Below are 18687 nucleotides of genomic sequence, written 5' to 3'. Positions count from 1 at the left end.
AAGGTCTAGTCTAAACTGTACCAAATAATTATTTATTTTTGCCTTCACTGAACATTTCATTTCCATAACAAAAAAGCTAAATTTTGCAAATGCTTAATTGTTAAATTCTTTTTTAATTTTAAATAATTCTGCCATTTTTATGGAATAAAGAACTGCTTTATTTTCTTGATACAGTAGCATAGAATGAGTCAAGTTGTGCTGCTTCTGAAGATGCCATCAACAGAAGGAAGTGAAGGGGGACTGAAATGAAGGGTATTGGCATCTCTGCCCAGCATCGGAAAAGCTTTTTGCTCTATTTTCATTTTCTTGAGTCGAGAACAGTTTTTTTCTTTTCCTGAGCTGGGTTTTTTATTTCACCTCAGAATCTCATCTCATCACCTCTTCCTGTCCCTCTGTGAAGATGGCTGGAGAAAACCACACGAAGGTGACAGAGTTCATTTTCTTGGGGTTCACAGATAATCCTTACCTAGAAATTGTCCTTTTTGTGGTGTTCCTGACCATTTATTTGGCAAATGTGATAGGAAATGTGGGCATGATTCTCCTGATTCTGCTTGATGAACAGCTTCACAGCCCCATGTATTTTTTCCTTTGCCACCTTTCTTTGGTGGACCTTGGTTATTCAACAGCCATTGCCCCACGTATGCTGGCAGACTTCTTGAGACAACATAAAGTCATCTCCTTCTCCAGCTGTGCCACACAGTTTGCCTTTTTTGTGGGCTTTGTGGATGCTGAGTGTTATGTCTTGGCAGCCATGGCTTACGACCGCTATGTGGCCATTTGTCGTCCTCTCCATTATAGCACAATCATGTCAAAACAAGTCTGTTTGGTGTTGGTGGTTGGTTCCTACATAATAGGTCTCATAAGCTTGGCATCCCACACTAGTCTGACTTTCAGCTTAGATTACTGTGGTTCCAATGTCATCAATCATTTCTTCTGTGAGATTCCTCCACTCCTGGCATTGTCTTGCTCTGACACTTATGTCAGTGAGATCCTCCTCTTCAGCCTTTGTGGATTCATCGAGTTTAGCACCATCCTCATCATCCTAATTTCTTATGTCTTCATCTTTGCTGCCATCTTGAGAATCCGCTCAGCTGAAGGCAGGCTCAAAGCCTTCTCTACCTGTGCTTCTCACCTCACTGGGGTCACCCTCTTTTATGGGACAGTGATGTTTATGTATCTGCGACCACCATCCAGCTACTCATTAGATCAGGATAAGTGGGCCTCTGTGTTCTACACTGTTGTCATTCCTATGCTGAATCCCTTGATTTATAGCCTAAGAAACAGAGATGTGAAGGAAGCATTTAGAAAAGTTATCAGCAAGAAAGTTTTATCCCATAAATAACCATCGTTCAGTTATAACATGCTAAATTAAAAATGTCATGGTGCTTGTTGTATGTAAGATTCCATATTAGGAATCTACAGTTTTATTGTTGAAAAGCAAATGATAGGGGGTTTTTCACCATGATAATCAAGATTTTGATGTAAGAAAATTTGGCTTCCTGATGTGGTTTCTAAAAGTAATATTAGACTTAAAACAATAAACCTATCTCCTGTCATTTTTGCTGGTAAATATATGTTTATTTCACTCCAGTCAAACCAACAACCTCCAAATAACAATTAATAGCAACTGATTTCCAAATGCTTTAGCTTTGAAAGACAACAATTTATTCTACTTTCATTTTAATGTTAAATGGGGAAGGGGATGTATAAAAACAATTGTTTCAAGGCTAGTAAATAGTAATGATTAACATTATCACTTGGCACCCAAGTACAATATTAAGGAAAAGTTAGTCATGCTTATCTCCCACTGAAATTAATATGTAGTTAATTACAATTATATACAGAATAACTGTATGATGACACTTCTTCACTGCAGCATATTTATTCCTCAAAGAGTTTATTCATAACAATCTACACTTTCATAAATTCAGAAACCCTATTTTAAAAAGTCTGAAAAAAGATCCAGGTCTTGGTGGCAGAGTGTGCCTACAAGAAAAGGAAAACTTACTTTATTTATTTATTTATTTATTTATTTATTTATTTATTTATTTATTTATTTATTTATTTATTCATTCATTCATTCATTCATTCATTCATTCATTCATTCATTCATTCATTCATTTATGGAAATGCAAAGTCCTCCAGCCAGCATTTCCCTTATAGAAGGTGATATTCAGGAGCTGGAGGGAAATAGAGAAATAAAGAAAGAATAAAAATTAACTTTGCCATGGCTTCAACTAAACCACAGCTGAGTATGAAACAGATCAGATCAGCTTTCCAACCCTGCTTATACTGTGGGGACACCAGCCTACATCTGCTTTCAAACTAGGGCAGTACCCTTACTGATAACAGAACATCATCAGCCCTTGACAACAAGATGCTGATAGTAAGGAAATAGAAGTTACTAATCAATGGTTGATCCAGGTTCAACTCCAGGCATATCCTATCTCATAAGATGTGTTATCCTGGTGTTCAGTTGATTCTCAGAATGAAAGAAGATCATGTATTGGGGTTGATCCTCATGTTCTATTTGCTGTGGCATGAGGACACCCCACTAGTCATTTTTACAGGACATGTTATTACCAGCTGTTCTACATCTCATTGTAGAGTAACACATGTTTTAGATACTAAAAGCTTTTGCACTTACATGCTTTTTCTGAACACAAAGTCCAGATTGGATCCATTTAGAAATTTGACTTAGATTAAGGCTGATTCACACATCTCTAATTACTCCTTTCATGGGAACCTCAGCAAAGCAGTTAATAATCACAGGTTATTACATATGTTTACTGCTTTGAGTTATTTGTAAATAATAATAAAGGTGGAATAAAAATCAAATAAATAATAAATAAATAAAATCGATGTCTGAGGAATAGCATGACATTTTTGAATGTATATTTCATAAATATGAAATCTTATGCCATAATAAATGACTGCATTACATATACATTTATGGACATGAAAAGGATGCCATAGTTGTAAGTTTTACCCTAGTTATTCTGATTTTCTTTTTATATTATTTTACCAAGATAAATTTATAAAGCATACATAAATTGTGGGAGTATGTGTGTTGATGAATCAAAGTCTACCAAAAGTAAAGCTCTGTTAGCCAATAGACATTCTAAAGGAGACTATCACATTAGAATTTAGAAACATCAGAGAAAATGTTACTATACTTAGGAATATTCAAATGTCTTAAATCAAATGAGTAAGTGTTTAGGAGGGAAAAATGGCAATAAATTAGAACATTTAATGCAATTTATAAAGAGAAGAGATAAAATTACAAATGGAAAATATATATAAAACTACATATACATATATAACTACATATATGTAGTTATACATATATAAAACTACATATATACATATATAAAAAGAAATATCTAGTAGAGAATGGTTTTAGGGAATGGATTCTCAAGTCTATTTTCCCATCAATAAAAACAGTTATTTTTTAGTGATTTGTCTGTTCATATAATAGTTAACTTTAATCACAGCATAGCTTTGAAGTTATCTCCAATTAAAGAGGTCCCTTGGATGGTATCCTTGTGAGACAATATGAACTTCTAAATAAATATCCCTCAACATTTTCCAAACAGCATTTTTAATATAATTGGGTCCATGTAGATTTTTTTTCCCTGCCCTTCATTTGATAAATTAGTTCAGGAAGCATGAGAATTTGTTGTTCTCAATGTATATAATTCCAGAACGCACAAGCAAATTGTTGCAATATATCAGAAGTACCATCGAAAGTCAAAACTGGTTTTGATGAAGAGACTAGTCTCCAAATAGATCCAGCTTGAGTCTAAACAGCGAAGAAAGAAGGAGAAACAACCTATCTTTACACTTCCTTATATGACTACAGGTTTGTAAGAGGAGTGAACATTAAATGCTAGGAGTTAACAAATAAAATTGAAAAAAGAAAATGGATATTTTATAAGTCTATGAAATTAAGAGAAAGAGAAAGGATGCAATGCATCTGAGGGAGAGTAGAACTTATATGGTGGAATAGAATTGAAATTCACATGGATAGAAGTGAAATTATGCATTTAAGTATAAATGAAAGAACTCAAATTTACGTCAGAATATATGAATTTGTGTCATCTAGCGTGTAAGAGTATGGAAATCCACAGGTTGACACCAGTTACATATTTTGCTCCAATAAATGTTAGTAATTGGAAAACCAATGATAGATTTGTGGAAGCTGTACAATCTTCTTAATAAATGTAGTCCAGGGAAAAATTATTCTGTGGGGTGACATGAATGGATGTACAGTAAATGAAGAGAATGAAGAAAAAGTGGACCATCCGAGACCTAGGAACAAATCAGAATGCTTGCCTCAAGAAATGGGCATAAAAGAAAAGTATTCTTTTTTTTACAAAAAGATAATTGCAAAGAATGTATTTAAAGTGAGCAAGTAATAGCTAAGATCAAAAAGACAGAGAAAATGCAGAATTAATTTCACAACATTTAAGTGGAGGAGAGGTTAAAGAAAAGTAAACGATGACTCTACCTACAATCAAAAGAATATAAAATACAATAATTTTCATACAGTCATACAATTTTCATACAAAGTTATACAATGATTTTTGTGAAATAGAAGTGAGTGGAGACTGGAAGGAGTACTTTAGACATTTGTTTGGGAAAGATAATAATAATTAAAGAATGGGACTGAAACACTTTATATAAACATTACTGTCTAAGAACTATAGATTTTAAAAAGGTCATAAATGCTGTAAGGAAGGTGTAACTGGAGAATATCCAGTTATTTAGGAGTGGCTGAATGACTTATTTATTGTGTATGTGAAGACTGCATCTGTTCCAGATAACAGGAAGAACACTATCATTTCTCCCCTATACAAAGAGCAAAGTTGCACAAGTGAAAGCAAACACTATTTGGAAATTAATGTGTTCATTTTTCAGGGTTCTGACTGTATGGGTGCAAAAGGTGGCCATGAGCAAATTTGGACCATGAGCAATTTTGGGAAGAATAGGGCAGTTTTAGGTCAGAGGAAGAGTGTTTAAACTAAGTCAATGAGAAGTGTATGAATATTAAAAAAAGGTAGTATAATGTAGGTTTGTTGATTTAAGGAAACCATAGGATAAAGTGAATAGACCTTGATTAAGAAATATTTTAAGTTAATATGGAGTTAGAAAAGTAATTGCTCAATAAGAGCAGTATATGATAGAAGGGAAGGGAAGCATGCATGAGAATTAATGGACTGTTTAGCAAATAGTTCAAACTAAGCAGAGAGTACAGAGTACAGAGCCAGTTTGATATAGTGGTTGAGCTAGAAATTGGGAGACCATGGCTTCTAGTCCTGTCTTAGATGAAGCCAACTGGGTGATTTTGGACCAGTCCCTTTCTCTCAGTCCTAGGAATGAGACAGGGGCAAAAACTACTTCTGAAAATTGCAGGAACTTGTTCAGGCAGTCACCAGAAATCAAAACTGACCTGAAGGCACTCCCCACCCCCACACATACATACCACAAATTCTGAAAGCCAATAGTAAGACAAATATTATTTATATTCCCAGGTTGATTAGCTAATCAATAGACAGATATATGGGTGGTATTAGAGATATTAGTTGGGGATAAGAATGTGTATTTAGTTTTCTGTACATGTTATTGCCTGTGGACTCCCATGATTTTCAGCAAATTTTTATGATTATGGTATGATATAACAAAGAATATGGATATTAAAATTAATGTAGTGATCTGCCCAATGCATACAACATAAGGCAATCAAAGCTTGAATCATTTTTCTTGATGTCTGATAGATAGGTTAGGGGGCTGCTTATAATATTGATGAGGGGATCAGGAGATGACTTGATAGCACTTTAATAAATGGTTAAACACTTTGGTTTTGTATGTAAGTAATACATTTAATCCATTACAAAATAAGATTTTAAAAAAGATGGTTGCTTGACTTTTTAAAATTCCTCCAAAACCAATCAGACTTCACAAAAATACATATTTTTAAAAAAATTAATCATTTTCTGTATATTTTTCAGACCATTGTTTCCTTTCTAGACAGGATCATGTATCAGGAAAGTTTGACACACATAAGATCAGAATGAGGCTAACTGAAACCTAGAGAGGAGATTGTCATGTACACCAGTTTTGTCTCAGCCAGCCCTGTGTCAGGTCAGTTTGGAAACTAAAGGTTGAGCTGGTCTCTAGGAGCCAAATGTCTGGTGATCTTCTTCTACCTGTTTGGTTGAATCAACTTCTATTGCTTATTTGGGAGTAAAGAAGAATTTTTTTCCTAAATTAATTGATTCAAGCTGTGAAGGTATCATAGCTACTAATACTGTGTTTTCCCCAAAATAAGACCTACCCCGAAAATAAACCCTAGCTTGATTTTGGGGGTGGGCCAAATATAAGATTCCTTCTGAATCTTGAGACTATCTTCCAAAATATTAGCATTTCCCCCCCAGCTTTATGTCATTCCCAAATGGGATGAGCACCCCTTTAATTCCCTCATCTAGGTCATTTATGAAGATGTTGAAGAACACTGAACCCAAGACAGAAACTTGAGGTACTCCAGTGTATGCTTCCCTCTGTGTAGAAGTAGTTCCAATGAGGGCTGCATATTGAGTGCAGTTGATCAGCCATCTGCAAATCCATCTGGTGGTAATACTGTCTATCACACATTCTTCAATTTTACTCAAATTTAGTCTGTGGTCTGCTTTGACTAATGCCTTACTGAAGTCTAAGTATACTATATCCATAGCATTTCCTTGGTCCACTCATTTATTCATTTTATCAAAAAAGGCAATAAGATTTGTCTGTCATGATTTGTTTTTAACAAACCTATGTGACTTCTAGTAATCTTGACAAATCCGCTGCTTATTGTTTCGGGGTTGTCCCAAGGAATGATGTCAAATTGATTAGCCTGGATCCACTTTTATCCCTTTTTAAATATTGGAACCACATCAGCTCTTTTTCAGCTCTCTAGCAGTTCCATGTTCCAGGAGCTCTGAAAGATTATGTTTGGTGGTGCCTCCCATCTGTTAGCTCCGTCAGTGTCCAGGGATGTAAACCATCTGGTCCAGGAGTTTGAACTCATTTAAGGAGATAGGTGTTCGTTAACTAATCCCTTGCCTATTTTGACCTGCATTCCTGTTCTGTCTTCCACAGTGCTGCTTTTGATAGGTTGGACTATTTTTGTAAGATAGGTGCAAAGAAGGAATTAAGCAATTCTGCTTTCTCCCTACTGCCCATTACCTTCTTGCTATCTTCTTTCCTTAATAGACTGAACATTTTTTTTACTTTCTTCTTTTTCTTTACTTACTGAAAAAAATCTTTTGTTATTTTTGGCATTTGTTGCCTTACTTCTATGCCTTAGCTTTCCTGACTCCATTCTTGCAGATCCGGGGTAATGCCCTTCTTCTCATTTTTATGCTCATCCTTTTTGTCCCTCAGTTTATCAGAGAGCATTTTGTGTAAGCATGCTGATCTCCTCTGGGCTCTCTCTCTCCCTCCCCCCTCCCTTTCTCTCTGAAGTATTGTTTTTGTTTGTGGAAGTCAGTTCTCTTAAAGTCTAAAACTGTAATTTGACTTTGTTCAGTTCCCTGTGCCTGCATTATGGTGAATTCTCTGCATTATGGTGAATTCTCTGCATTATGGTGAATTCTCTGCATTATGGTGAATTCTCTGCATTATAGTGAATTCTCTGCATTATAGTGAATTCTCTGCATTATGGTGAATTCTCTGCATTATGGTGAATTCTCTGCATTATAGTGAATTCTCTGCATTATGGTGAATTCTCTGCATTATGGTGAATTCTCTGCATTATAGTGAATTCTCTGCATTATGGTGAATTCTAGTACGACATGTTCACTCACCCCCAAAGTTCTTACTACTGAAATGTCCAAACACCAGAAATCCTGAAAAGAAAAAAAATGTACTAGTTGTTGAGAAGACAGTAAGTTCCACTAAGAAGAAACAGAAGAAACTGAAGTTTTCTGTTTCCTTATCCAAATATTGTATTGTTAGGACATAATCAAACATAGGTGTATTTGTTTCCAAAATTGTTGTGTGAGTTTTTAAGGGAAATGTTTATTTATTTTTTTGCCATTTGCAAGTTAAATTATCAAGAATGTAAGCAAACCTGATGAAATAAAAGCAGCATTTTTTTTAACAGTTAATCCTAATATTTCATGGAGAAAGAAAATCACACTACAGTGAAGAATTTTATCCTTTTGGGATTCACAGCCAATCCAAACCTGCAGCTGATTCTATTTATAGTATTTCTATTAATATATATAGCCAGCCTCACAGGGAACATCACACTAATGGCACTTATCTGTGGCAGCCCCAACCTCCATACGCCTATGTATTTTTTCATTGGAAACTTATCTTTCCTGGATCTCTGGTATTCCTCTGTCTATTCCCCTAAGATCCTGGGAAATAGCATCTCTGAAGACAAGAGCATTTCCTTTGGAGGTTGTGCTGCTCAATTCTTCTTCTCTGCTGGCCTTGCCAGCAGTGAATGCTATCTTCTTGCAGCCATGGCCTATGACCGATACACAGCCATTACAAACCCACTTCTGTATGCCACTCATATGTCCAGAAAGTTATGCACAGGATTGGTGACACTCTCGTATCTCTTTGGTTTCATCAATGCTACAATAATGACTATCAAAACCTTCACTTTGAGCTTCTGTAATGGAAACATAATTGATGACTTCTTCTGTGACCTACCTCCATTAGTCAAACTTTCTTGTAATGTGCCTGGGAGCTACCAATCAGTGCTGTTGTTCATTCTTGTTTCTAATGTAATTACACCCCTGGCACTTATTCTTGCCTCATATGTCCTCATCCTGGCAGCCATCTTGAAGATACGTTCCACTGAAGGGAGACTGAAGGCCTTCTCAACTTGTGCCTCTCACTTAACAGCTGTCACTTTTGTATTATGGCTGCATCCTCTTCATCTACTCACGCCCAAGTTCCAGCTATGCTTTGAAGAGAGACAAAGTTGTATCTGTCTTCTATACAGTTGTGATCCCTATGATAAATCCTCTCATCTATAGTCTCAGGAATGAGCAGGTAAAGAAAGCTCTGAAAAAGAAAGCAATGAAGTGGAAGATATCCTAAGTAAATATGAATGAAAACATGTGCTTTTACTTTATTGCCCTGAAAATATTAATATAGTTTATGTTGCATTAACATACAGATTTATACTCAGAAAAAAAAATTGCAAAATTTTCCTGTAGGATTTATTCCTTCTACATTAATTGCCTTTTCTTTTCTTTTTTCTTTTCTTTTTTCTTTTCTTTTTTCTTTTCTTTTCTTTTACTTTTTCTGTTATTTTATTATTTATTTTATTTTATTTTATTTTATTTTATTTTATTATTTTATTTTATTTTATTTTATTTTATTTTATTTATTTTATTTTATTTTATTTTATTTTATTATTTTATTTTATTTTATTTTATTTTATTTTATTATTTTATTTTATTTTATTATTTTATTTTATTTTATTTTCAAATAAGCTGTTCTTGCATAGAACAATCCTATACATTTCTTATCCTTATTTCTTATTCAAGTATCTTGCTGCGGCGTCTCAGGGGACTGGGAGTGGGAGGCACAGTTTTACAGTGGTTCTCCTCCTATCTCTTGGGACGTTCGCAGTCGGTGTTGGCAGGGGGGCAGAGGTCGACCGCGAGGTCTCTCATTTGTGGAGTTCCTCAGGGGTCGGTCCTCTCGCCTCTCCTGTTCAACATCTACATGAAGCCGCTGGGTGAGATCATTCGTGGCTTTGGAGTTGGGTATCATCAGTATGCTGATGATACCCAACTTTTCTTTTCGACCCCAAACCACCCCAGTGATGCCCTCAACGTGATGTCCCGTTGCCTGGAGGCGGTTCGGGTCTGGATGGGGAGGAACAGACTCCAGCTCAACCCCGACAAGACTGAGTGGCTTTGCATACCTTCATCCCGGGTTTATTCGGACATTCCACCTCTGGCTATGGGGGGTGAACTATTACCCCCCGTAGATAGGGCTCGCAACTTGGGGGTCCTCCTAGATTCACGGCTCACCTTGGAAGACCATATAGGAGCTGTGACTAGGGGGGCCTTCGCACAGGTTCGCCTGGTGCGTCAGTTGCGGCCCTATCTTAGCCGGGATGATCTATGCACAGTCACTCATGCGCTCGTGTCCTCTCGTCTGGACTACTGCAACGCTCTCTACATGGGGCTGCCCTTGAGGACCACCCGGAAGCTCCAACTGGTACAGAATGCAGCCGCGAGAGTGGTGTTGGGAGTCTCCCGATACTCCCACGTTACACCTCTGCTCCGTGAGCTGCATTGGTTGCCAGTTGTCTTCCGGGTGAGATTCAAGGTACTGGTAACGGTGTTCAAAGCACTCCATGGCATGGGGCCGGAGTACCTCAGGGAACATCTGCTGCCGGCATCAAGCTCCCTGCGCCCTGTGCGTTCCCACAGAGAGGGCCTCCTCAGGGTGCCACCGATCAGAGAATGTCGATTGGTGGCCCCCAGGGGGAGATCCTTCTCTGTGGGCGCTCCGGAGCTGTGGAATCAGCTACCGGTAGAGCTCCGGATGGCGCCCGATCTTCGCTCCTTTCGTCGCGATCTTAAGACATTTCTTTTTGTACAAGCTGGCCTAGCCTGATGGGGATTGCTGGGGTTGTTTTATCTTTGGTCTTTTAATTTTTCTTGGGGTTTTTAGCACTGTATTTCCATTGTTTTTAACTAGGGCAATTGTTTAATCTTTTTTTTTTTTAATGTTTGTATTTGCTATTTTATTCTGCCCTGTGAACCGCCCTGAGTCCTCAGGGAGAAGGGCGGTATATAAATGTTATTAAATTAAATTAAAATTAAATTAAATCCTTTAGCTAGTCTGGATAATCTTGGCATTAGTCCGAGAGCTCTGAATTATCTAAAGTCTTACTGCATAGTCCAAGTCTGGCAAAAGAATTGTTTCCATCATCTTCTAACTACAACCCCAACTATTTTTCAGCACCAATGTTAACACAACATTTAATTTAATTTAATTTAATAACATTTATATACCGCCCTTCTCCCTGAGGACTCAGGGCGGTTCACAGGGCAGAATAAAATAGCCAATACAAACATTAAAAGGTGATTAAACAATTGCCCTAATTAAAAACAATAGAAGTACAGTTCTAAAAAACCCCGAGATAAAATTAAAAAACCAAAAATAAAACAACCCCACCAATCCCCATCAGGCTAGGCCAGCTTGTACAAACAAAAATGTCTTGAGATCGCGACGAAAGGAGCGAAGATCGGGCGCCATCCGGAGCTCTACCGGTAGCTGATTCCACAGCTCCGGAGCGCCCACAGAGAAGGATCTCCCCCTGGGGGCCACCAATCGACATTCTCTGATCGGTGGCACCCTGAGGAGGCCCTCTCTGTGGGAACGCACAGGGCGCAGGGAGCTTGATGCCGGCAGCAGATGTTCCCTGAGGTACTCCGGCCCCATGCCATGGAGGGCTTTAAACACCGTTACCAGTACCTTGAATCTCACCCGGAAGACAACTGGCAACCAATGCAGCTCACGGAGCAGAGGTGTAACGTGGGAGTATCGGGAGACTCCCAACACCACTCTCGCGGCTGCATTCTGTACCAGTTGGAGCTTCCGGGTGGTCCTCAAGGGCAGCCCCATGTAGAGAGCGTTGCAGTAGTCTAGACGAGAGGACACGAGCGCATGAGTGACCGTGCACAAATCATCCCGGCTAAGATAGGGCCGCAACTGGCGCACCAGGCGAACCTGGGCGAAGGCCCCCCTAGTCACAGCTCCAATGTGGTCTTCTAAGGTGAGCCGTGAATCAAGGAGGACTCCCAAGTTGCGAGCCCTATCTACGGGGGGTAATAGTTCACCCCCCATAGCCAGAGGTGGAATGTCCGAATAAACCCGGGATGAAGGTATGCAAAGCCACTCAGTCTTGTCGGGGTTGAGTTGAAGTCTGTTCCTCCCCATCCAGACCCGAACCGCCTCCAGGCAACGGGACATCACGTTGAGGGCATCACTGGGGTGGTTTGGGGTCGAAAAGAAAAGTTGGGTATCATCAGCGTACTGATGATACCCAACTCCAAAGCCACGAATGATCTCACCCAGCGGCTTCATGTAGATGTTGAACAGGAGAGGCGAGAGGACCGACCCCTGAGGAACTCCACAAATGAGAGACCTCGCGGTCGACCTCTGCTCCCCTGCCAACACCGACTGCGAACGTCCCAAGAGATAGGAGGAGAACCACTGTAAAACTGTGCCTCCCACTCCCAATCCCCTGAGACACCGCAGCAAGATACCATGGTCGATGGTATCGAAAGCCGCCGAGAGGTCTAATAGGACTAGAACAGAGGAATGCCCTCTGTCCCGAGCCCTCCAGAGATCATTCACCAGCGCGACCAATGCCGTCTCCATGCTGTGCCCGGGCCTGAAACCCGATTGGTAAGGGTCTAGATAATCCGCTTCATCCAGGACCAGAGGGAGCTGATGCGCCACCACACTCTCAACAACCTTCGCAAGAAAGCGGAGGTTGGAGACAGGACGAAAGTTGTTCAATACAGCTGGGTCCAGGGCAGGCTTCTTGAGGAGAGGCCTCACCACCGCCTCCTTCAAGACGGCGGGGAAGATACCCTCACTCAAAGAAGCCGATATAACTGCCTGGAACCAGCTGCGTGTCCTCTCCCGGGCTGCATAGACCAGCCAGGAAGGGCACGGGTCCAATAAACATGTGGTGGTGCTCAGCCTCCCCATGATCCTGTCCACTTCCTCCGGAGTCACAGAATCAAACTCCTCCCAGGTGATATCGACAAGACCACCCGTGTCCTGATCGTCAGACTCTGCCCAGTCAGAGTCCAGACCGGTCCGAATCCGAGCGATTTTGTCCGACAGATGTTGGTTAAACTCCTCGGCACGGCCCTGCAAGGGATCCTCCCTCACCTCCTGATTTAGGAGGGAGCGAGTCACCCTAAACAGGGCGGCCGGGCGATTATCTGCGGACGCGATAAGGGTGGCGAAGTGGTTAGACCTCGCCTCCCTTATCGCAGCGAGATAAGACCTAATATAGGCTCTTAGTCGCAATCGGTCGGATTCTGATCGGCTGGACCTCCAACCGCTCTCTAGGCCCCGTCTCCGACGCTTCATCTCCCGAAGCTCCACAGAGAACCATGGAGCTCGACGGGATCTGCACCGGGTCAGGGGCCGCAGGGGTACAACTCGGTCAAGAGCCTCAGTGGCCGTCCTTTCCCAGGCTTCCACTAAGGCATCTGCCGAGCTGTGAGCAAGGGAGGCAGGTGGGGACCCCAGAGCTGCCTGGAACCTCTGGGGATCCATTAAGCGTCTGGGGCGGTACCATTTAATTGGTTCCAAACACCCACGGCGGGGGGTGGCAAAACGGAAGACCAGCCGCAGGAGATGATGATCGGTCCATGACAGGGGCATAATAATTGGAGAGCCCCCACCAAGATCATCTAACCACCGTCCAGATAAGAAAACTAGGTCAAGGGTGTGGCCTCCCTCATGAGTCGGTCCCGAAATTACCTGCGTCAGGTCCATGGCCGTCATGGAAGCCATGAACTCCCGGGCCAACTCAGATGATCCTCCCAGCGATGGTAGGTTGAAGTCCCCCAAAACTATAAGTTTCGGGAACTCAACCACCAGCCCAGAGAGGACATCGAGCAGCTCAGGCAGGGCTGCTGCTGCGTGACTAGGCGAAAGGTACACCAGCAGCAAGCCCAACTGCGCACCAGGGCCGCATCTCAAAAAGAGAGACTCACACCCGACTATCTGAGGAACAGTGGCCTCCCGCGGACACAAGGTCTCCCTCATAACAACAGCCACACCCCCACCCCTACCCTGAGCCCGAGGCCGGTGCAGCACCCGGAAACCTGGTGGGCAAAGATCAACCAGAGGAATCCCGCCCTCTGGGCCCAACCAAGTCTCCGTGATGCAAGCCAGGTCCGCCTGCTCACCCTCGACCAGTTCACGAACGAGAGGAGCCTTATTAGAGACGGACCTGGCGTTCAAATACACCAGCCGGAGCTCAGGGGGCTGCACACCCTCACTCCCGGGACCTTGGGGTAGAGCCAGAGGGTCGGAGTGTCTCACCGCTTGTAAGCAGCGGAGAGGCCTTCCCTGAGATCGATACGGCCCTCTGCTCCTCCATCTGCTGCCATTCCCTGATGTCGTGGGAATAGGTAGCCCCACGACCAGCCCTGGAGCCCCGGAGGTGACCGACCCCCGCTCCTCCCCCCTGCGATCTCCGTCGGCCCTAGCCAGAACAGCGGTAGTTGGGTAGCCCCCCTTATCCAAACAACCAAAAGAACCCTCCCGCCTCCCTAACCCCCTAAAAAATTTTGAAAGAAAAATAATCAGGGGCCTCTTATTAGGTCTACGTCGAAGGCCCCTACCCGTGCCCAGCCAACTCTCAGGGTCCCAATAAATGGGCCCTTCCTCGAGGTTATAATCGGCTGGCAAGGCGGGTCGCACCCAGGAGGGGGGAGCACCCCTGAGGGCGCACAAGTCCGTGGACGAATATTTAAAGGAAGGCATAAATAGCAGTCCGAATCGCAGGCAGTCCATAGATGATAGTCCATGAGGAGGATCTATTCGGAGTGGGAGTCCCAGGCCTCCGTCCAGCCGCTGCCACTCAGCTGGATAAGCCCCCTGGGCAGGCCTACCACCGTCCTCTCACTACGGCCACAGAGCCAATTCTCGGGGGGGATGGAAGTCTGGAGCAACCCCACTGGGTATGGCCTGCCCCATAGAGCTCTCACCTCTAGGGGCAGGAGATGTAAATTCGGCCATCCTCTCACAATGGCCAATACCCAGAATTCTCTGTCCTTTGGGGTATAAGGGGCAATGCGCAGTCGATTATAAAAGCAAAAACAAGCCATCATAGTCAATTCTGATAACAGCCAAGTCCCCCGTTGTCTCGTCATTCCCAGAGGTTGTAACTGACCACCAGTCCATAGGCCCTCAGTTCGATAATTATTGGGGCCTTCCAGACTGTGGTCAACAAAGATTGGCTCCCCCAGGTCCATTAAATTCCCCGCCGATCTTCCAAAGTCCTTCAAAATGGCCCAAGTCCACAAGGCCCCACTGGGCTCCACCGGGATCAACCGGCTAGCCCAGGAACCTTCAGGGCCATCAGAAGCAGTGGGGGTGCCAACCCATCTGGGATATGCAAAACCAACCGGGGGGCCGGCAAACCGGGCATAACGCCATCGCTGAGTCATCGAAGCCGCTGCCGCTGAGCCGCTATGGGCACAGCCGCCACCATCACCGTAGCCACCGTAGCCATCAGAACGCCGCCAAGGCTGCAAACAATCCGGAGAGAGCCACCGCCACCGCCGATGAGAAACGGGCCAAAAAGGCCCAGGGGGCAGAGGGACAAACGGTTCAGTAAAAGCAGGCCAGACCACAATAGTCGATGGTAAAGTGGCCCGAAAACGGCCCGGGAACAACGCCGCCGCCGCCGCCGCCGTCGTCATCGCCATTAGGCTGATGCAGGCAGAAAGCAGGCAGAAAGCAGAGGCAGGCCCGTCGAAAGGAAAACGGTAGAAAAGGCGGGCCACGCAGATCGCAAACAGCTCCGTCGCCGCCGCCGCAGCACCGCCGCCGCCAGCCGCCGGGAACTCCAAACACCGCCGAAGAAGCCAAGACCGCCCGACATAGCTGGAAACTCCCAACGACCAGCTGAGCAGCTGAGCAGAAAGCAAACCGGCAGCCCAGCGAAACGCCGGTCAAGCAGGTAAAAAGACCTAGACAATTGCAAAATTCATCGCTGCCATCCTTCCCCCAGCCCAGGGCATAAAGAAAAAAGCCCTGAGGGGCTCCTAAGACGCCTATCTTCTCGGACCTGCAGAGCTCAACCTCACACGGCCACCCGCACGTCCGCCATCTTTGATTCTATGATGATTTACCTTTAAGATATAGAAGTATAGAAGTAACATGGTACTTCAACAGTAGATTAAGGGGGCAGGGACACATTGGATTTACAGTATATCTTCTCCTGCATCAATTCTCTTCCCCATTCCCAGCTTGCCTCTTTTTATTATTTTCTGAAAAGGGAATCAACAGACTCAGAAGCTCTTAAGAGACAGTATCTAATTTCCTGTCCATCATTCTATTTTCAAACTCAGGACACACACACACACACACACATTATTATAATCCTTTCCCCTTCTGCAGTTGTATAGTTCACTGATCTTTTAATTCAGTTTTGGGGACCAGAAAAACACAAGACGTTTGTATGCTTGAAATTAAAACAATTTAAAAATTAAGGCTACATTAAATGATTCTGAACAGATTTAGTTAAAAAGCAGGTGAATTGATGTCAGCTGTGTGAAAAGTGGAGCTGATATTTCCGACCATAAATAGGCAGGCTCTGTCAGTCCTCTCTTTGGGTCTGTGTGCTTTGTGTCTCTTCATTGAAATTCCACTCTGGTCGCTCAGATTTGCACACAAGGGTCACTATATGGTTAGTAGCAAAGTCATGGGCCAATCACAGATTATTTCTTACCCATTTCATATTTTTGCTTATAACATTAATATGTTCACTTTGGTTACCAGAGTAGAATTTAATTATTATTATAGAAATTTATCCATACTTGTCTTTTATTTCAGCTAATATACTTTTGCAACAGGATAGGAATATAAATTCAATGATGCCTATGTACTTTTTAATACCCAGTAAATATGAATCATTGTAAAGGGGCTAAAACAATAATAAAATGATAAAAATGAAAACAAAGGCTTTGCTCTTTTCTTTCTTGAACAAAACAATGTTTTGTGGCTTTCTTTTTCTCCCCTTTCCTCCCTCCCTCCCTCCTGCCTCCCCTCCCTACACCCAGCAGGAGGATTCAGAACAAAATTCTATCCAGGGAGATTCTTGCCAGTGGAATTAAATTTATGAACCCACAATAAGACCATATATCACCATGGTTAATTGGAGAAAGGGCAACAGGGATTGGCCTCTGTTATCAAGACCTAATCAGATAAAAAATGGGGGTGAGATTCCTATGTCAGAAATCTAGTGGTCTGTGTTTTGGATTGTTGAATGCTCTGTGCATTCTTGTTTGGAGCTGCTTCATTATGAGACCAGGCAGCATCTTGGGTGCATCTTGAGTGTTGCAGAATCTGGGGCTCCAAGAGCAGGGAGATGAAGTTTTCCAAGAGGGTTCAAAAGACTTCTGAATTGGATTATACTACTGAAAGAGGAGCAAGTTCTACTCTTGGGTTTTCAAGGATCCTGCTCCAAAATGGAGGCCATGGCCAGGAGCATCTTTGGCTTGATTTGGCTGCTGCATCACAGGAAATCATTCCAAGAGCAGGCTGTATTGGCATCAGTTACTCAACTCCTTGGAGAGCCAAGAAGACTGGCAACATGCTTCAGAAGATGGGCAGAACAGTCTCAGCTCTGAACACTGGAAGTGCAGAAGCCTGGCCCCAGTCAAGGCTGTTCAAACTTCAGTAGGTGTCTAAGGTAACTGAAAAATGGTAGATCAGTCTCTCCAAGTCAGGCAGCAGAGGTCCGGTAGACTGGTCCCTGGCTCAGTCTATCAGACACCAGGTTAATTTGTTCTTTCTGGCTGTCTGAGGTCTGGTAGGCCAGCCTGCCCAGCATACACCAGCCAGAAGAGCCACGGGTCCAACAAACAGGTGGTGGAGCTCAGCCTCCTCCTCATCCTGTCCACATCATCAGGGGAAACAGGATCGAACTCAGTCCAGATAACACGCTCAAGACCGTCCGATTCCTCCACATCAGACTCTGCCCAGTCAGAGTCCAAACCGGTCTGGATCTGAGTGATTTTGTCCGTCAAATGATGACTAAACTCCTCGGCCCGCCCCTGTAAGGGATCCTCCCTCACCTCCCGGTTGAGAAGGGAGCGAGTCACCCTAAACAGGGTGGCCGGGCGATTATCTGTGGACGCGATGAGGTCAGCAAAGTAATTAGCCTTTGCCGTCCTCATCACTGCAAGATAAGACCTTATAAAGATTCTTAACTGCAATCGGTCAGATTCGGATCGGCTGGATCTCCAACAGCTCTCTAGACCCCATCTCCTACGCTTCATCTCCCGAAGCTCCACAGAAAACCATGGAGCCCATCGGGATCTGCGCCAGGTCAGGGGTCGCAAGGGTACAACACGGTCAAGCGCCTCGGTGGCAGCCCTTTCCCAGGCATCCACCAAGGCGTCGACCGGGCTGTGAGTGAGGGGGATAGGTATAGACCCAAGCGCCCTCTGGAACCGTTCTGGGTCCATTAGGCACCTGGGGTGGAACCACCTGTTCCGCAGCCCAGCAGTGGGGGGGGGTGGCATAGCGAAAGACCAACCACTTTCACATTTAAAAAAATCACCAAGTTATTGTATTTTGGTGTATTATTTAAAAACCTGAGCTATGGTATGAATTGTAAAACACAAATAAACCACAAAACCAAACTGGGATTCTTTTGAATCATAAAGAGAATGATTGTGATTTTAAAGAAATCATTTCAACCAAAATCGTATCTGCTCTGTCTCTTGTGATATTCTGACTCAATAATTTATGTAGCATAAATTTCTTATTGCTTTTTCTAATAAAATATATACACAGGTGGTTTAAATTTTTAAGTCTTCTTATCCAGAGACTTAGTGCCTACAGACATTGGTGCAACAAGAGTGCATTCAATTATCACACTAAATAAAATATGACAAC

General features: G+C 43.0%; 2 protein-coding genes across 2 annotated transcripts; both read left to right on the top strand.

Moving 5' to 3' along the window:
• Positions 1 to 400: 400 nt before the first annotated feature.
• On the top strand, positions 401 to 1342 carry LOC310639971 (olfactory receptor 5AR1; the record flags this gene model as incomplete). Its single annotated transcript, XM_083362003.1, has 1 exon — positions 401 to 1342. The coding sequence occupies one exon, from the start codon at positions 401 to 403 to the stop codon at positions 1340 to 1342; it is 942 nt and encodes a 313-aa protein (XP_083218129.1).
• A 6732-nt stretch (positions 1343 to 8074) lies between these two features.
• LOC310631925 (olfactory receptor 9G19-like) lies at positions 8075 to 9531 on the top strand. Its single transcript, XM_083348708.1, is given in 2 exon segments — positions 8075 to 8909; positions 8911 to 9531. Coding segments are annotated over 2 exon segments (936 nt in total). The 5' UTR covers positions 8075 to 8162; the 3' UTR covers positions 9100 to 9531.
• Positions 9532 to 18687: the final 9156 nt, after the last annotated feature.

This window comes from Vipera ursinii (genome assembly GCF_947247035.1).
Source record: "Vipera ursinii genome assembly, chromosome: 1".
Taxonomy (NCBI): domain Eukaryota; kingdom Metazoa; phylum Chordata; class Lepidosauria; order Squamata; family Viperidae; genus Vipera; species Vipera ursinii.
The sequence above is the reverse complement of the archived record's forward strand: the minus strand, read 5'-3'. Positions and strand labels throughout refer to the sequence as shown.